General features: G+C 42.6%; 1 protein-coding gene across 1 annotated transcript in view; it reads right to left on the bottom strand.

The window, feature by feature from the left end:
• MAD1L1 (mitotic arrest deficient 1 like 1) overlaps positions 1–20,828 on the bottom strand; it is a 454,057-nt gene that overhangs the window by 208,796 nt on the left and 224,433 nt on the right. The window contains exons 14-15 of the mRNA XM_033166736.1: positions 19,403–19,491; positions 9,623–9,713 (exon numbers count right to left, since the gene is read on the bottom strand). Of these exons, the coding sequence (XP_033022627.1) occupies positions 9,623–9,713; positions 19,403–19,491 (180 nt within the window). The remainder of the gene's footprint in view (positions 1–9,622; positions 9,714–19,402; positions 19,492–20,828) is intronic.

A 20,828-nucleotide genomic window follows, 5' to 3' on the forward strand; every position in this document is an offset into this window, starting at 1 on the left:
TATAATTGTGATGATTATGGCGTACAGCTGATGAGAACCCCAAATTAACAATTTCAACTTTAGGGTTTTGATCAGCTGTACGCCATAATCCTCACAATTATAACAAACAAAGGCTTGACATATCTTGCTTTGCATGTCATGAGTCTATCCCATATATTAAACTCCAGTAGCTAATGAAAACAATTGCTTACATAAATGGACTTTTCCACGATATTCTAATTTTTCGAGTTTCACCTGAAGGCACCAAGGTGTTCCATATTAGAGATGTTTACAGATAAACTTTCCTATGTGGTTAGGCTGAGGTATATTGACTGGCCGAAGCACATCTGGAGAGCAAGAAGGGATTCGAACCTGGGTCTCCCTGTTCTAGTACAAACATCACACTGGCAAACAAATGTTACTAGTCTACAGGAAATTTTGCTAGTTTGTCTGCTCACAAATATTTAAGTTTTCCTTTCATGGCACACCAACAGTTTGCTTTTGTTTTCTTTTTAAGAAGAAGTACAAGAAAACACATCTCCCTTCCAATTTGCAAAGACTTCATTGCTTGGTTGCCTTAATTGGCACAGGAAAACAGGCGAGTGGCTATTTACAAGTCCGATTATTCTAGTGTACATGTTTGGGGAGGGGAGACACAAGCAGTTTTCTTTAGGTTTAAAACATTTATATTCCGACTTTCAAAAGTAGTACTGAAATTATCACTCACACACGCACACAGGCTTGTTCCCATGTGCATATTTCCTTCTTTAATGACAATCATACCGAGTCCCCTGCTGTGTATTTTCAGCTCCTGATAATTTGTAATTAATCCTAATCAACCTATGTGGTTCTTCAAGCAGAGGTGTCTCCACCCCAACAGTCTGCTGACTCACAGTGTACAAAATTCACATACGAATTCTTAAACTGCCAAGTTAGCATGCAACTTGCCTTCATTCCTAAGTGACTGAAGTACTGGTAACAGGCTGGTCAGTGCTGTGGAGTCCAAGCTGTGAAAAAGAAGTCTGTGAAAAGGGGCAAGGAGGGGGAGACGGAAGGAGATTGAAGGGAGTCCTTAATGGCTTAACAGAAGGGCACCTTGACAGGATGGCTTCTCACCTTGTTTTTTCTGGCAGTGTAAATGGATGCATGTGCTTGTCAATCCTGCTTACTGCCTAACAGTGAATCTGTCAAGTAACTTCACATTTGCACCAGGTCGTAACCTCTAAATAAGTTATCAAAGACTGGATTAAGGGAGAAGCTGTGTAGAGAGAGGGCAATTCTGGTTGTATGCAGAAGGTTCTGTTATGGATTCCCCTAAAGAGTATCTGCACCTACACCAGGCTTCACTAACCTGGTGCCAGTTGGAGTTGCATTCCAACATCTCTTGGGGGGGGCAGCAGGTTGGCAAAGACACCTAGACTCACTCCATCACCCCTCCAATACCAGGAAATGAGGTGGGTGCCTTGTTGTGGAGGGCTACTTAGGACCTGTACAGACCAGAGGTCTTCAAGGCTATGTAGGTGGGTTTAAGAGTGGGGAACAGGACGGAGCCTACCAGCTAGAGAAATGTCTTACCAACTTGTTGGAGGTCTATCCTCCAAATCTTGGAGCTTTGGTCCTCTTCTGGGAAAGTATAGCTTCACTTAACTATCCATATTTACTAATATACCCTCCTGCTAATCCTTCTCAAGCAGAAATAAAACCATCACTGCAAGGTATCTGGAAATGCAGATAAACATCACACTCCAGAAGCAGCAGTGCTTTCCTTGCTTGAAACCTTACATTAAGAGATGTTGTTGTCCCTGCCCCCCTCTGAGCAGCAACCAGAATTTTCCCTCCACCAACCAGCTGTGAACAAATTAGAAGTGGCCCTAACTAGTGGAAGCTCCCTCTCTAAGCATATGGATCCAATTAAGTCACAGCACAGCTGATTTTAAATAAATCTTCCTTGAAGCAGCCACAGAACTTGAAGAATATGTGTGTGTGTGTGTATTCCCCTACAACTCTGAAGAAGGAAAGGCAGGAGAATTGTATTTGCATAAGGAACACTTCACCAGCCACCCTACTGCCTGTAAACACAGGACTCCTTGCAGAAATAAATGCTAATTGAGAACTCTTCAGAAGTCTTTCCTCCCACTTCACCAAGCAGCACTGATTTGATCAATCCTCTATTTCCTGGCTTCAAGTTGCCAGCTCTTTCAAGGACCTGGAAGGGAGGGGGTGTTGCAGAAAAGGCCTCTGCCTTGAAAGTGATTTAAAACTAAGCCACTTTTTGGAGTCTCTGGTGCCTGCCCAAAGAGCCAATTGCAAAGAAGTCACCACAGGCTATCCTCTATCTGGCAGCAGCCACTAAAGCCGGGAGACAAAGGAACAATTTTAAATAATACTAGGACCTATTTCTGTCCATCATTCTAGCCACACATACCCCGTCTTATTCCCTCAAAGCTATCAAAGATTTAGGGTGCACAGGGGCACCATCACCTGGCAATTCTTGACTCTTCCCGTCTTCCTGTAACCTGAGGTTTTTATTAGCAGTAAAGATCTGAACAGTGAGTAATATCCATGCTACAGACTTTTATAGGAGTGAAGGAAAATCAATGCTGCCTGCAGCTAGGTGTCAAGAGCCAAGGGGGTAGCAGGAGAGAAAGGCTGTGGAGGTGGATGGCGCCTCCAGCCATAATTCAACCTGTCCCCACACAAGGCAAGAGTATGAACAGATGTCAGGTGTTATACAGCCTGCTGCACACAGTCATCAATATCTCAATTTCATCACTTGCTAATACCAAGTTTTGAGTAAAGTAGGAAGAAAATCAAACTGTTTGCAATGTAATGCTGGTTGTTGCAACACCACTATCAATATTCAACTCACTTCTGGATTTCCAAGTATCAAAAGCGTCTTTAACCTAGAGATGTTGTTTGCAGATGATGCAGCCTTGACAACACACTCCAAGGAAGCTCTAAAGCAGGGGTCAGGAACCTTTTTCAGCCGTGGGCCGGTCCACCGTCCCTCAGACCATGTGGTGGGCGAGACTGTAATTTTTATTGGGGGGTGGGGTGGGGAAATGAAGGAATTCCTATGCCCCACGAATAACCCAGAGATGCATTTTAAATAAAAGGACACATTCTACTCATGTAAAAACATGCTGGTTCCCGGACCGTCCACAGGCCGGAGTGAGAAGGCGATTGGGCCGCATCTGGGCCCTGGGCCTTAGGTTGCCTACCCCTGCTCTACTGGGAATTAACAACTGTTTTGCAGTTTTGCCTGCAGAGAGTTTGGCTTCACCATCACCCTGACGAAGATCAATGTCCTGGATCAGGACTTCACCAGTACTCCACGGATCAGCATTGGTGACTACACACCTGAGGTGGTATGCGACTTTGTCTACCTGTGTTCCATTATAACCAGCAACCTCTCCATTGATGCTGAGCTGAACAAGTGTATTTGCAAGGCAGCTACAGCAATGGCTTGCTTTTCCGAAAGGGTGTGGGAGAATATGGTGCGAATGTCCAATACCAAGATGGAGGTCTTCCAGGCTTGTGTATTGAGCACGATGCTTTATGGAAGTGAGTCGTGGGCAATTTACAACCACCAGAAGCGATGTTTCGAGAATTTGGGCATCACATGGCAGGAGAGAATCTCAAAGAGAATCTCAAAGAGGTGCTCTCCCAAGCCCACATTCCCAGCATGTGCACACTCCTGTCTCAATGGCGTCTCCACTGTCTTGGTCATGTCCACCGACTGGAAAATGGCAGTATCCCCAAGGACGTGCTCTACGGCGAGCTGGCTTCAGGCGCCAGGCCTGATGGCAGACCAAGATGTCTGCAAACATGGCATGTGCCTGAATCACATGTACAACAGAAACAACCTGCTGCATATACTGCCTTCTTTTAATTTTCAGCAGGCAATTCCATAACTATGCTCCTTTTACTATGTATTGTGCTTATTACACAAAGAGACAGAAGCACTCACGCACAAACATCCAACCTAACATGTCCCAAATTGTGCATCTATATAAATTACATGAACCCAATACATTTGTGTAATCCATGTGATTTATTTTCATAAGAGAATTGCAGAACCACAGATATGCCTAGACTTGTAGGACTTTCACACACAACAAATAAAAGTGAGTTGTTGGTTTTCTAAAAAAAAAAGCAAAACAGCACAGCACCATTCATATAACTCATGTTGAACCCTTGTGGGCTTGTAATTTCACGGCAAACACACACTAGTTAACAAGCTGTAGGTCAAGTCAAAACACGTGTGAAGAGGAAGCCCAGTATATTTTAGTGCCTGAGGGAGATAGGTAATCCAAACAGTAAAAATATAGCAAAATAATTGACAATTTTCTGCCTTTTAATATTTCAAAATCTGCTACCTGCAGCCAAGAATGTACATTTCTTTCTTTCTTTCTTTTTTGGTCACAAGTAGTGGCCAATGAGAATATGCAACACCCAACAAGCTCCATCCATTTGCCATGGCTGCAGCATCCAACTCCAGGGATTAATGCAATATTTTCCACCGCACATATTCCAAAGCAGTGCAGTTCCACTCTCTGGTGTCTGGGATATTTTTAGAATTGCAAGTGCCTTCACTGATTCCCAGCTGTGTGTGGTGCTGATGTCACAGGTGAGACAAGAATTAAATAGATATTTAGTACGTGGAAAGGCGATGAGATATGCTTCTGTGATAAAGCCTGCTGGTGCCTATGGGGAATTCAGGCTTTATTTCATTTGGAAGTGAACTTGGATCTTCAATTAGGTTCCTCTGGAGCAAATGAGACAGCAAGCCCTGAAGGCACAGGCTGATTCTTCTTTCCATTCTGTATCTGTACAGCCAATCCTGTGCTACTGACTCTAAAGCAATGTTACGAATCATCATCATCGTTATCACCATCATCTCCTCTTACTCTCTGTATCACCTTTGCTGGGCAAACCCTTCTCTACAGCATTAGTGTGTTTATGTGATAGAAGACTGTAACCACACAGTAAAAAGATACCTAGAAAATTTCTGATTTAATTATTTGTACTAAATAAATAAATAAAATGCCACATTACGGAATGAATTTAAAGCAGTGCTAATTTACTGCTTCAGCTAACACAGCCAAATGAATTTACCAGGCTTATTTATAGGTGGCCCCACAAATTCAGGCTTATGGGTGGATCCAGGGCATGGTAAACACTTTGTTGCATGGTGTGATGGTCCCTGCTGCCCCAAGGAGGTAGTGGCGCGGGTATACCTGAAGAAAACTCACCTGGAACCACACATTTATGCCAACTACTGCCTGGTCACCAATGCACATTTTCTGGGCAAGGTGACTAAGAGGCTGTTGGTGGTTCTGCTGCATATGGTCTTGGGTGAAGCTAATTATCTTTACTCATTACAGTCAGGGTTCAGACTCACTTGGAGGATGGAATTGGCCTCGGTCACCCTGATCACCTTCTTAGGAGGAGGGAAAATGACTGGGGAGGTGGGACCTTATTGATTCTCCTAGAGCTCTCAATGGCTCTGGATACCATTACCCACAATAACCTTCTGATTAAACCCTGTAGGTGGGGGCACTATGTTACAGTGGTTTTAGTCTGACTTTATGTGGTCAATTCCAGAGAGTCTGATGGGTGACTGTGCCTTAGCTTCCTTGCGGTTGATCTGTGGGGTGCCATAGAGTCTGATTTTGTCCCCAATGCTGTTTATATCTCTATGAAGACGTTGGTGTATGGTCAATAGAAGATCTGGGGAACAGTATCACCTGGATGCTGATCATACCAGCTCTTATCATGGGCCCTTCAGCTCCATCAGGATCTGGTATGCTTTGGCAGCCCCGGACTGCCAAAAAGAGGAAGGAGAAGAGGAGGAAGAAATATATAGGGTTGGAAGGTGGGCACCCAGGAATGGAAGAGGAAGTTCTTCCTCTTGAGACTCTCAATGTCAGAGCAGAAGCATATCTGCTGGCTCTCCTGCAGAACAGAGAGCCTTATCGGGGTGAGGGGGTTTTGACAAGTGAGGGGGTGGGGTGAACTAGAGGAGGTGGCAGCAGAGTTGGAGGCTGAGCTGCAGGCACAGCCTTGTCACCAAGAAGCAATTGCTCCCTTCATACATGGTATCAGTTGCACTTGCCCAGAAGGCATGCACACCTGCAGCAGAACCATAGTGGGATTACTAAGAGCAACCCCAAATGCTTAATAGTACCATTCAGTATGTGCCGCGGCTGCTGCCCAGGACTGACCAGCTGGGAGCCTGAAGGGCCCTGCCCTGCTTCTCTCCACCTGTCTTGGGGTGGGGCCTGACAGGCTCCATAAAGGACTGCTGCTGCTGCTGCTGGGCAGAGAGGGCTCCGTTTTTGTTTTTTAAATTGCTTTTATTTATGATCTAAGTAATTTTAAATTGTGATTGATATTAATGCTGTATTCTTAGTTTTAGATTTTATGATTTATGTGGAAATTGTTTTCCATTTGGCTATGTACTTTTTGATGTGTTTTATTTATTGCTTATTATTCCATCCTTTTACACTCTTTCAATAAAAGGAAGATGTTCATCCCTGATCAAGCCACACTGGAAGCGGGACTAAAGCATCGAAAAGGATTGCCAAAGAAGATCTGATCTCAAGTGTTCTTTAACTTAAGAAGGGCTGACACTATCCTATGAAAGCGCACAGGCAGCTCATAAAACCAACTGATTTGAACATCAAATTTATTGTTTGCAGATTGCAGGTCCAGTTGTGACTGAAGCAGCCTGCCTAGGATGGTCATCATCATCATCACCACCACCATTTTATTTGTATGCCGCCTTTTCATAGTTAAAACAATGCTCAAGGTGGCTTACAACATGACAAGATTTACATAATTACTAACATAACAAAAGTCATTAGCAAAATGGGAGCAGAAAGATTTCAATCATTCCTGCTGGAGGCAGACCTGGGAAGCTAATTGCTTGCAGGATATTAAGGACTGGTCTAAAAGCACAGACTGTGAATAGAGAAGGCCTTGCCAAACGCAAACAGAGAATGGCTGAGGACTAGACTATGCTGCCCCAGAGCTGTGAACTGACAGCTATCTGCAGAGAAGGAAATCACATGAAATATGAGACAAATGAGCTTGTAACCTGCTGGAGAACCAAAGCTGCTATAAGCACTCCTTGGAGACTAGGGCATCCAAACAACAAACCCAACATTTTCATCAACTTTTGACGACAGCAACCCAATTAAAGGAGAGCTGGATGACAGGCTTCACACCAAACATGGCTTGGCGAAGGCGTTCAGTGCCTCTCATCTCCCTGTTTTATCAAAGCCATCACTCCCTGCTCTCCCCACTGCCGCCCCCCCCCCCACATCCCAATCTTCAAGATTGATAATAAAAGAGAAATCTGATTCCCCTCTAATAGGTGTCAAGATAAAATCAATGGTCTGCCTGAAATCTGAGTAATAGAATTTTGTGTGTGTGTGTGTGTGTGTGTGTGTGTGTGGTTGTTTAAGAGAAGAAAAACAAAAACATGACCACCACAAAACAATGTACACGGCAAAGGGGGGGTAGTGGAAGGGATGGAAATTAAACTGAACAGAACACCACAACAATTTTGTGGTTGCTGCATCTAAGAGAAGTAAGAAAAGCAGAGACAACACCCCACCTTCACTTTGAAAAGAAAAAACCTCAGTCTCGTGAGTTGCCCTTCAACAATAAACACCTTAGAAGTTGCTATTAACAAGAAAGGGGGGGCAGTAAGGAAGCAAAACACACATTATCTTTTACTGCTACAACAATTTCTGCCCTCTCTTCTTCACGAACAGCAAGTATTTTAAAAAAGCAGATTTCAAAATGAACTGCTGGTTATTGTTTATTTATGTTCTGCGAACAATTATTCTACCCCCACCACACAGGTCACTGTTTCAGAAGGGAGAAAGTAAGTGGTGCCTTCATAAAATGAGATTAGTTGGGGTGGATGTAAGGATTCCAAAGGAAGAGTGTGCAAAAAGGCCCCCCATCCCATCCCACCGCTTGCAAAGTATTTGTGTCATGATACTACAAGGTCCTCTGCATCAAATTTGTGTCTACTTCTCTGCTAACTTTCAGTTAAGAATCATTGTCAGTTTCAAGAAGGAAAGAAGAGATGAAAGATCCATGCATTTAGGATATGTGTTGGTGTCACTTCAAATACAAGCAAAACAATCATCTTTATTTTGCTATCGACCCACATGTGGCAGCATCTGAGTTCTTCCCAAATAAGCCTGGCCAGTGAGCAGAATATAGTTATAGAAGGAAATCTTGGAAGCTGTCCTCAGTGATCTGATTTCAAGAACATAGAAGAAGCCAAGAGACGCATCAGGCTTGCACAAAACACAGGTTTGCACATTAGTAACGGGATCAATATCAGCAGTAGAAGTCCATTCGCTCCAGTGGACAGAGTGTTGCACTTGGACCTGGGAGACCAGGGTTCAAGCTCCAGCTCAGCCATGGACTCACTAGGTGGCTGTGGGCGAGTCACTTGTCTTCTTAGACTCAGTTCCCCACCTGCAAAATGGGAACAACAGTGACCTACCTCATGGGCCTACTGAGGACATGAACGAGCTTGGGGTGGGGAACCACTTTACACAAGGAATTGCTCCCTTTCTTCTCTGGGGTGACAGCCACAGAACCAGATGGTGGACATAATCATATGCAGTCTTAAATTACACCATAACACTTTCACGAATGGGATGGAGGGGACAACAACACATGGTCGAGTTTGGATCCGACAGCTACAGAAAGCAAATTTTGCTGCTCAAAATCCATTATCTCTATAAGAGGTTATAGCTGGGTATTTCCATCATTGATGGTGCATCCATATTTAGGACACTTGTTCAACTCTAGTTGAGCATCATAATAAACAAATTTATGTATGTACATCCGTAAGTGTGTATGTATGCATGTAGTACAGGAAAGCACAAAGGGGATTATCAACAGCAGGACCTCACTCCTTTTGAATAGATTTTCCCCCAGCTGGAAAACAATGCAGGAACATGAAAGATATTTATAAAACCATAACTGACATGGAGAGAGTATGCAGAAAGAAATGTGAGCAGAAAACTTTGGAAATAGCCATGTAACTGCAGCAGATCAGAGACAATGGAAAAAGTGGTACTTCTAACAAGCTATAGAACTCACTTCTCCAGGTGGCTACAATGGCCAATTTTTTTTAAAGACTGGATACATCCATGGAGGACAGATCTGTCAGTAGATAAAAGAAATAATAGCCAGAAGAGATTCTCCATATCTGAGGGCACCTCACTCTCAATGTGAAGCTGTGGATGTATGGAAAAATAGGGCTTTGCTTATGCCTGCATTCAAGGAATTAATTGTAACATTAAACTCTACATCTGATTATTAGTCTGCACTCAGATTCTTATTTCTAAGCATTCCAGGCCTCTAAACAAAACATTATCCAGTTATCCAAATAATAGAAAATACTCCAGGGTCTTTCTTGGAGTGTACAAAATATTATGAGGAATACCCTAGTATGAAATCATTATGAAAAGCTGAGAGTGCAGGATGGGTTCAGCTTCTGAAACGTTGTTCCCGGTTGAGGAAGGGCAGAAATACCAGATACCACCCCCAGCCACCAGTCCAAGGGCTGTAAGCCAGACCATGACAAGCTTCCTAACGCTATTACCTGAAGAGTTATCTGTTCCATCTTCATCTCCAGGTTTCTGTTCTCCTCCTTCAACTGGCTTCGTTCAGTCTCCAGTTCTTCAATCTTTAATCTAAGGGGGGAAAGAGACAAACTGGAACCTTTGCTTTTCATACCGGTGCCACAAATAAGCCTCATAATAACTGAGAGAAATGCTGAGCAGTAAACATCACATGTGACGAAGGAAAAATTTCAGCCTCCGGCCGACCCAGCTCTTCTACTGCCTCTGTCTCATATTTATTGAATAGGCAAGAAGGAAGAATGGTGGTTCCCCTCCTGTAGAAATCCTACCCAAGAGGATGCTCGTTTCTCATGTGCAGGGATTGGAAACCTGTGACCCTCCAGATTCTACTGGACTCCCAATGGGCATGGACTGACCAATGGGCATGCTGGCTAGAGCAAATAAGATTAAGTCCAATAGCATTTGGAGTCCCACATCTTCCCACTCCTGCTCGAGTCACAATGAATTGAGCAAGTCATTGGTTCCTTCCCTAGGATAGTTAACAACAATTAAAATGTTTGGATTTTGATTTCTGTCAATAAATGCTTCTTATATGCTGGGAGATGGGCAGTTTGTCTGCAGGCCCACAGTCTAAACAACCCTGTCAGTCCAGCGACCTCCAATACCGAGAGCCTCCATAATAAAGCTCTGCTGTTTTTATTGTAATTATTTGTATGTTTTAAACAGGTTTTATATATGTATATAGTTTAAGTCTATTAATGTTTAATTATTCTTTAATGATCATTTTCCCTATGTTTTTAGCAATTATTGTTTTCATCCATAAGCTGCTTTGAGTACCGTCAGGGGAAAAGGTAGGGTATCTATAAACAAATAATGATGGTGATGGTGACGATTATAACAATAACCTTTATACAGGATAATGAAGAAATAACCAAAAGCGTTTCATTTTGTGATTTTAAGAGCTTGCTTGATTGTTCTGTCTAGAAAAGTTTTTTTAAAAAAAATGTCTTTGAAAATGGTATTCATAATGTTTATTTAAATCAGCAAAGCCTGTTTGTCAGCAAGTCGGATTAAGTAAGCTTCCTGGGAGACAAGTAAGATTTTCTTGCTGACACCTTATGAGAAGCCAGTCATCAGAATTGCTACATTGTAGATTATTTATATTTTTAGCACTTAACAGCAGAAAATAATGTGTTTCTTTCACCCATTCACTACAAAATTGATCACAATCAGGAGTCAGTTTCTCAAGTACCTGTTTGCCTTATATCTGTATCTTGGAAGAAACAATCCTTCAGTGCTGGAGATTTTTTTGTGTTTTAGGGCTTCATTTCTAAACCTACGTAGAGCTCATAAGAACATAAAGAAAACCCAGCTGGATCAGGCCAAGGGCCCATATTTTCCAGCATCCGTTTTCTACAGTGGCCAACCAGATGCCAGGAAGCCAGCAAGCAGGGCATGAGGGCAACTGGCATTCAGGGCCACATGCCTCTGATCCTGGGGGTAGGTGCACACTGAGCCTTATCCTCTTATGAATCTGCCCAATCCCCTTTTAAAGCAGTTTCAAGTGGGTGGCCATCACTGCATCTTGTGGAATCAAATCCCATAGTTTGACTATGTGTTCTGTAAAGAACTACTGTACTTCCTTTGGTCTGCTCTGAATCTTCCAACATTCAGCACCAGCAGATGCCCCTGTTTCTAGAATTACAAGAGAAGGCAAAAAAACAGGAATTCCTATAATTCCCCCCCCACACACACACAATGCATAATTTCTCACTTTTATCAGCCCCCCCACCAACTCACTATTTTTCTGAACAACAACAACAACAACAACAACAACAACAACAAAAGCCTGAAATGTTGTAACTTTTCCTCATAGGAAACTTATCCAACCTGCTGAACATTTTGCCCTTTTCTGATATCCTTCTAAAGATTAAGTGACCAGGACTGTGCACAGTATTCCAAGTGTCAAACCACATATTTGAATAAAGTTACTGTGGTATTGGCAGTTTTATTTTTGACTCTATGTCAAAAAAACATGTCTCCTCTCCACTGACTGGTAGTCATGCCCCAGTTGAAGATGTAGGCAGGCAGGCTGTGGTTATTATTCAGAGAGAACAGGCACTCTACACATGTTCAAGTGTGCTTTCTCCTTCACTAGCATTTTGTCTGCTTCAGGGCTGAGCTGAAGGCGTATTGCTTGGCCAGTTACTGCAGAGTGGTTCAAATTGTGCCATGAATCAGACAACACCGCTGAAGAATACAAACCGCTTCCCCCACCCACCCCTTTCTAAGGAGAGACTGTGGAAAATAGGTAAAAAGAATTTCAGCTATGAATAGTGCTTCAAATCCCTTGAAGGGTTTTCCTGCAACAGATGTAATTGAAATTAAAATTATCCCAAAAAGCAGGCTCTGAAGGCATAAAAATGCAGCATTTGAAGGCACCTCCATGGCCCTCAGAGAGCATTTTAGCTCGAAGGCAAGAACTCAACCATATTGCCTCTGCTCTGAGCTGTGAATCTGTTTTTTCCAGGAGGTTGGCCTCCTGAGACTGAGATACACAAACACACACACACACACACACAACTTGAAAGGTTCAGGAGTTAAGATAAAAAGCATATATCCAACAATTACAACAGTTTATTAAGAAGCAAGAAACCCACACCCAACATTCATCTAATTTACTTGGTAGTCTTATTGCATGCTCCTTACAGAAAATCAAAACTCCCCTGAATGTCAATGATCATCCTTTATTTCAGACAGCAAAGTACTGAGTGCTTATCTTTTTTGAAACATTAATCTGGGAATCATGGTCACAAACATGGGAATGAACTATTTCTGATGTGGAGCCATCTCCATCTCTGCAAGAGACAGAATCTGCTAGCTTTTCCATTCTCGTCCACTTCAATAATCTAAGTTAGGATCAAGTTCCTTCTCCAGTATCCTGGTTTTACCCCAAATAAGGCAGCACCAATTGGCCCTTGGCCTGAGTGCAGTGCTATTCCAGTGATATAAATAAGTTTCCAGGGGAATTCCACGCAGTCTTTGCTTCAGTAGGTTGAATGCTGGTCGTAATGTGCCAAAGGATTTGGGAGGGAACCACAGGTTGATGATACAGCACATGCTCAGTGTGGAGAAACTAGAGGGGCTGACTGTTGAAACTAGAGTGGCTCACACATTATGGCAAGCCAAATTATGGTTTACTCTGAAGGAACAAGCTTGTGCACCCCACTCCTTCCTTGCTCAAGTGAGAAGGAAACAAACCAGAGCACTGGTTCAGTTTTATATATAAAACGGGATTTGTTTGGAGAGAGAGAAAAACACAAGTACTAGTTCATCTATATGCCCAGTCAAACTGAGCCTTTTGGGGATAGAGGCCAGTTCACATACAACTGCTCTTAAGCCCTATGGGTCTTTGGTATAGGAAGACCTATAAATCTGAATAAATTATGTGCTGGACTGTGGCTAGTCAATGAGCTTGCTTTGTGTCCCTAGCACTTTATTGCACTCTCTCTCTCTCTCTCTCTCTCTCTCTCTCTCTCTTTCAAAACCTCCCATCTTCAAAGAATCAACCCAAATGAATTTGTCTTCCAAGGATCCCCAAATCCATCTACTATGAAACCCACACCATTATAGATTATTCTAGAGCAAAGCTACTCTGTGAAAAGAGGGCACTGCCAAGGGCACCTCCATAATCCTGTATGAACTGAGAAGACATCTTGACTCAGGGGTAGGAAACATGGTGTGCCCCAGAAGTTGGACTACAACCCCTATCAGTGCTGGCCACTGGCTGCACTCACTGGGGCTGGTGGAAATCAATGTTCAGCAATATCTGGAGGGTATCACATGGGCTTCCCCTGCTCTAGAGCAAGAAGGAGACAGGATTGCACTGATGGTGAGGCAGTCTCCTGGGAATGCTTTCTGTCTTAACTGATCTTGCTGGGAAACCCCAGAAAGCTAAATATAGCTAGCCGACTGAAAAACCACTGTCTTCATTGTTATATCACACAAACCTTTCAGTAGCCACAAAGTAAACATCAGCATTATGAGAAACACAGATCGGGAGAATAACACTCAAAAGACAACAGCAAGTGCTTAGGCCAGGCATAAAACAGAGGGGAAATGAACCCTGTGGCTGCAACAACCTTTCAGGCTAGGCGTTCCAAGAGCAACGACACAGGATGTTGGGAGCAGCACAACTTTCAGCACGTGTGACTAATGGACACTGGCAAGAACATGACTTTCTTTAGAATTACTGAGGCTCTACCCAGTCACTAAATCCATAGACAACATTTAGGATTTACTGGAGTACTTGTTTGACAGCAGAAAGAAAACGTTAAGATTTGTTCCAGCTGAAGAGGTCTCTTCATCTGCTGCTACTTAAGTCTTCGGGGGTTTAAAAAACAAACAAAGCCAGCCTAACAGTCATGTTCCTCGTCTTCATCCTCCTCCTCCTCTTCGTTCAGGTAAAACCTGTTACTCTGCAAACCTGTTCATTACAGCATGGTCAACAGAATCAAATGCCAAAATCAGCCTTTAGTCATACAGCTTTATGGGAGGCAGGGTGTAAGTGAGGGACTGACAGCGTTAATATTGCTTTTGTCATCTTCTCAGAAGTAATAATGTTGGAAAAGAATTTCACATTTAATGTTATAAAATGTTTGATAAAAAGAGTGCTTTGTTCTCATGAGTAGGAGGGGAGGAGGGGAAATAGATAAAGTCTTTCAAGCTTCCCAGGGAAAATTTACTTTCCATATTAAAGAAAAAGAAAACAAAGGGTTTCTATCTTTCTTTTTAGAGCCCTCACACATAGGCTATGAATACAGATTTGGGGGATTAACACAGGGTCTCTTTGTCCTCCCATTTCTGCATTTGTTTTTCAAAAGTGTGTGTTGAATCACAAGGTCTGTATGGAAGACACCTATAACAGCCTTCGCCAACCAGGTGACCCGACATTCAGATGTTTTAGACTGCAACTCCTATAATCCCCAGTCAGCATGGCCATTTTGCTGGGGTCCAAAACACAAGCAGAGGACCAGATTGCTGAAGGCTGCTAAAAGCACAGAATCACTGAGCCTCCCTCAGATACAATAAAGGATTTTAAAAAACTAATTACTAGTCATGTGATACAGATGAAGTAGGATAGATTGATGAAAGGGAAAGTGGTTTACCTATTTATGGTAGATTTGAAGTCAGGACCACCTAGTTCATAGCTTCATCTCTCAACCATTATGCTACAGGTGTGGAACCAAGGAAATCTCACATCCCTGGGCTCCAGCACTGCCATGGATAGGGTGAATACTGGCAACATTATCATTTCTTTTCAAAGGCAGGGTGAAGTACTTGAATATTGAATTTCTAGAAGTTTCTGAAGTTAAACAGCAAAATGCAGATGGTAGCTGAGGGGGCAAATGTAAGATACAATAGAATACATTCCCTACGTGGTTAGGTTAGCCTGGAGGTAACATGGGACAGAAACAAGAACTTAAGAACCCCAATGGATCAGACGAAATGTCTGTTTAGTCCAGCATCCTGTTCTTGCAGGTGCCAGTACTTCTTTTGTCTGTCCTGACAAGGGCTTGTTATAAGCTGCATTTCTTCAAGATAGCAGGCAAAAGAGGGAAGAGGAATGGACAGAGAGTGCAAACTATAAGCTTGTTACTTTCAAAGGCATCAGAGATGTTCTCAAGCCTGAGAATACTTGAAAATCCAACTGTTTCCCTCTTCCGTCCTTGACATTGTTGGCAAATGGATGTGGCAAATGTTGATTTATGAAGATTAACACTCATTAATGGGCTTTGGAAGGGAAAATCAAAAGCCTATAGGTTGTCCTATTTGTGGAAGGTGTTGCAGTCCATGCCAGCAGATCTGGTTAGTCATTGATAAAATGTTTTGAAACCTTCCAGTTCCCAGAAGGCAAGGAACAGAAGGCTGGTTTTACCGATAGAGCTGCACCATATCAATCACAAGAAGAGCATGCACATTGTTTGCAGAATTTTTAAATTTCCCTGTAACATCATGTATACCATATTTCAGAAAAGTAGGAGAACTTTAGGCTCTCTTTGCTTTTTCAGTTCTCCAAAACTATATTTACTACTACAGGTTTCCCCAGGTTTCTGCCCTTCACATGTTTTGGCTGAAAATCAGTATGCCCGGGCCTGGTGAAACATAAACATTGGGATCAGCTGAGTCACAAAACTGGATCATCCATCTCAAAAATCCACATAATAAACTCATAAGAGGAGAGGCAGAAGCTACAGAGTGAAATAAAGAATGGCCCCTAAACAGATGGACTTCTTTTTTAAAAAAAAATAAAAAAAATCCAACTGTTTGATCATTAGCTGTAAAGCAAAAAGGGGGACATTCCTGTGGCCAATTCTGAAGCTGTGTTCTACGGGGACATGGGACACTTTTTTGCTGCATTTTCCCCTCTTTTATATCAAACTGACTGAAACCTTGCGTTACCAGCCTAGAGACCAAGCAAACTACACATTAAGAATAACTTTCTAAAGTGCAGCTTTTGCACAGTCAGCTGCAAGGGAGAAATGCGTAGTTTAATCTTTCTTTTATACCTCAGAGACATCCATACTTTAAAAATGGCAACAGAGAAAGCACAATGGAATGTAAAGCAATGAAAACACAACTGCAAAGTCTCCCATCAGACCAGGACGCCAATGCAAGTCATCACAGATCTAACAGGCTTCGTCTGAGCTTTTTATTTTAAATTAAAACAACCAGATACCCAAACTTTTGTTGTTGCTGCTGCTGCTGCTCAATTACTGGTATGACTGCCTTGGAAAGGGAGTTGTAAAAGCTTTAATAACAGAATGAGGAGTTATCTATTTCTACCATAGCTTTTATAAGGGCCTCCGAACCCTCTGCTGGAATGCTGTTTTATAACTTCTCTCTTATTCAATCACAACATGTACACCTCTGCCATCTGCAACAGCACACTAGGGGGACTATTTTTTTTCCTGCTGGAAGCACATCAGTGTTACAAAAAGGCAAGACTCTGAGTCTTTCTTACATGGATGCCGACAGATCCTCTGTTTAAAAGGCAGGCAGCTAGTAAAAATCAAAAACAAACAGCAAGGCTGGTTCCACGGGGAGGAAAGCAAATGCAAGGGATAAGCGACGAGGGAGCTGCAGCAATGCCAACGAAGACAGTACAGGAGATTTAAGAGGTCCCGCCGTCAAAAAAAGGGGGGTGAGGTATATGGCGACCCAAATAACAAACACTAATAACATGCTAACACACAGCCGTAACACTTTAATAAAAATATGAAGGGGAGATAATGTCAGTAAATAAAATGGACATAAATTAGTTTATTATGAAATCAGTTTCAATAACAATATGTGTCCGTGGGAAGGGATGATTATTGTTTTGCTGTTTTGTTTTTAATTATTTACTTGTTCTTATCTTGTATTTTATTCTGTGGACTGTCCTGAGATCTTATGATTAAGGGTGGTATATAAATCAAATAATAAATTATAAAATAATGACAACAATATTAGGGAGACTAGAGGTCAAGACAATTTGTTTGTTACTATAAACATTGCAATTTACACAGACACACACACCATCCCAAAGAACAGTTTGGGTGTATTTCAAAACATTTTTGTTTACTCTATAGGGAGCTCACACCAGCAATTACCTATGTACTAGGGGATTCCCTCGCTGCTTGTGTTGCTCCTACACACCACGCTGCCAACCCGCCTCCCTTTACACCTCACCCAACCTCCCCACCCCACAGAGCTCCTTCGACCCCTCCATCCTCAACTGCTGATGCCCCACTGCCAATCCCCCTCCCCCCGCAACTGGTCCAAAACTTCCCAACCCACCTGTCACAGCTCATGCCAATCCCCAGATCCCTTGGTCAGGGAAGACAGTAATGGAGAGGATGAAGTCTTTCTCCCTCGCCGCAGACTAGGCACTGGCACTGGCACTGGGGAGCAGAGTGAATAGGAAACAGCCTTCCACAGCAACCATTGGAGCAACAGACGGAGAGTAGGAAGGCTTGCAAAGCCTTCCCACACTGACCTGCTCCCCACCTGCCTGCAGCTACCTCCTCCTCATCCCAGAAACCATTTCTCTCTTAGACCAAAGCAGTGCTATCGGTGTCTGATGTGAAGCCAGAGCAGAGGATCTTTGTGGAGAGCTGCCCCAACCTGCTCCTCTGTGGTTCATCTTCAATGCCTGCTACCTGCACTGACAGCTCGCCCGCCCGCCCGCCTGCCTGCCATTCTGCCATCATGCCACAGTTGGCATGGCTGCCTTTTGGTGACAAGGCAAACTGCAGTGTGATAACATTTTCTCTTACAAAAATATGGCAAAGTAAGATGGAATAGATTCTTATAGATGGTAATAGATGGTATCTGAAGAAGTGTGCATGCACATGAAAGCTTATACCAAGAACAAACTTAGTTGGTCTCTAAGGTGCTACTGGACAATTTTTTATATAAGATTTAATCGTTTTATATTTATATCGGTGCGAAGTATAGCATGGTTTAATCATCGTTGTGATTTGAATTAACTAAGATTCCTTTGGGCTCATCATGCATATCCATGTTAGCTCGCATTTTTGCTCTCCCACACTTGTGGTCCCAGAACTGATTTAACTGTAATCTTAAATTATCAGTTACCTACTTCACAATAAATACCAGTCCCTGAAAACCATGGGTGAAGATGCCTGTATGAGGATTCTGAAGTGAGAGAACAGTTTATATTAATTGTGAGATAATTTGCAGTTCAGGAAGCAAAAGCTACCACTCAGTGTTAGAATGACTGGCTATCATCTGCTTTAGGAATATGGAACCACACAAAAGTCAAAGTAGCTTTGGAGGGTGGGGAAAGGTTAATGAAGTACTATGGAAGTTAAGAGATTCAGCTCAGCACTTTTTAATATTGTTCTATCTTTGGGCTCCCTCTCTGTAAGATGTCCAGAGGTGGGGTGGCTACAAAAATGGGCCTTTTCTGAAGTGGCTCCCCATTTATGGGACACTCTCCCTAAGGAGGCTCACCTGGCACCATTTCATTTCATTTCATATTTATACCATTTTATATTTTTATGGGGAAAAAATCTCAAAGGGGTTAACAACACATTAAAACATCAAAGTATACAATCAAGGCAACATAATTAACAGGAAACTAAAATCTTATCTTAAAGATTTCAAAATAAAACATTGCAAAGGTCAACTACAGCATGCACATTGAACACTGCAAAGTGTTAACAAAGAAAGCATTACTAAAGGAAGTAAAGTATAAAATGCACATTTAAAATCATTATATATCTTTAGGCACAAGGCAAAAGGTTTCATCTATAACCAGGCCTTTGACCTTTAACAGTCTGTGACTCTTTGGAAGTAGTTGGTATGTTTTTAATGTATTTCTTCTTCTTCTTTTGTTTGTTTGGTCACTTTGCTTGCCCTGGATAAAGCAACCAACCAAGATAAAGCAGCCAACAAATTCGGGGGGGGGGGGGGGGCAAAGTTCAGTGATTTAATTTTGACAGACATCTCATCTCTTAGCTTTGGGTATTACAAACTGGAAATAAAAGCCACCTTTAAATGCCTGCTTTCCCACACAGGTTGGCAGACTGTTCAAGAGTTCTGCCCTCTTGTTTTCATCCTGCCAATTAATCAGGAGAGAAATTTTAATCTGAGATTATAGTTTAGTTAATTAATCATACCAATTAAACTTCACAGTCCTATCACTAAGGAATTTGATTTTTTTCTTCCTAATTAGATGGTCTTGGTCTCTTCTCTTCTCCCCGGATGCCCTGAAAGGAAGAGAGGAGGCTCACCTCAGCGCATTCACTTCCTCTCTAGTGATGAAGATACTCTGGTGATGGGCGCCCGTCTGGCTCTTCAGCACCTGTAGCTCTGCCTCCAACTGCAAAGCAAGCAAAGGGATGCAAGTGAATCTCTCCCTTTGTTTCCCACTCCCCAAAGACACATAGATATACATAGGAACACGTAGATACAAAAAGCGATGGAGGAGACAAGTTGATGGGAAGAGTATAATCAAAGGGAAATTGTGTCCGTTCCTGAGTAAGCAGCAGGCCTGAAGGTTTGAGTAAGCACCTCCTCACCTGTCATGCCAAATAGATGAAACACTGCTTTATGGATCATATACTACTTGTTAACTAGAAGAGGGAGACTTCTTCAGGGTATTCTGGCTAGTGCCACTTCCAAGGAGGACGGGATCTCTGCAGTAATGACTTTTTAGCGGCATCTGTACAGTAAGCCCATAAATTACACAGGAGTTACGCTCTGGGGATCACGCCTGACGCCAAAATCTTGTAGAGTCAAAACACATTGGGGGAAATTGTGGGTGGGGTTGCCATCTATCTACCTTTGCTAAGTGTGTAAAGCTGAATGCACACAAATGAAATGTGCATAGGTTTTGAGCGTATAGTAATCAAATAAATGTCTAGAGAATGCTGAGTGTCCTCAAAACTGATCTTCCTCTAAAAGAAAATGGTTTGCCACTGAAGCAAATGCCAAACTACTCCATCCAGTTCCTCCCCTTGTGAATATAAAAGGGAGAGCCAAGCCAGAAGCTTCCTTGTTTCCTCAGTTCCTGGAGACAAAGGAACAAGATAGTAGAGCTTCAAGGACTAATGCACATGCTCTGGGCTTTCCAACATCTTGCACTGCCAAAACAAACAGACAAATAAAGAACCCATCCTCATGATGCTGACACAAAACCCTGACACACACACTAAGCAAAAGAATGGAAAATCATTACCCTTGCTTCTCCCCACACACCCCGGCCCAATGTCTATGACAGCAGTGTCTCACATCAAATGTAACTGACCTATAGAAAGGACTCTATGAACTAAGAACAGGGATGTTGTATGTACCCTTGCTGTCTATGAATATTCTGCAAGAAAAAAGATTTTTTTTAAATGCACATACCCCCCTTAAAATAAAGGCATGCTGGAGCAGCATTTGCCTCCACATATCTGATTAAACTCTGACAAGAGAAAATGTTTTGGGTTGACCATAGATCACACTGGCTTGTAGGACATCTGTCTGGAAATGTTAGGACATCCTTCAATGCCATCCCATCCTCCTGGCCAGCCCTCCCATCCCATCCCACCCAAGCCAAAGCAAAGACTGTTCTTTCCTTTTCCGTTTTTCTCTTTGCCATCTGCCATTTCTTTAAAGCTCCACAGAAAAATGTAGTGTTTTCTGCACACGTAGGAAAACAACGAGCAAGCGCTG

Source organism: Lacerta agilis, chromosome 13 (genome assembly GCF_009819535.1).
Source record: "Lacerta agilis isolate rLacAgi1 chromosome 13, rLacAgi1.pri, whole genome shotgun sequence".
Classification (NCBI taxonomy): Eukaryota; Metazoa; Chordata; class Lepidosauria; order Squamata; family Lacertidae; genus Lacerta; species Lacerta agilis.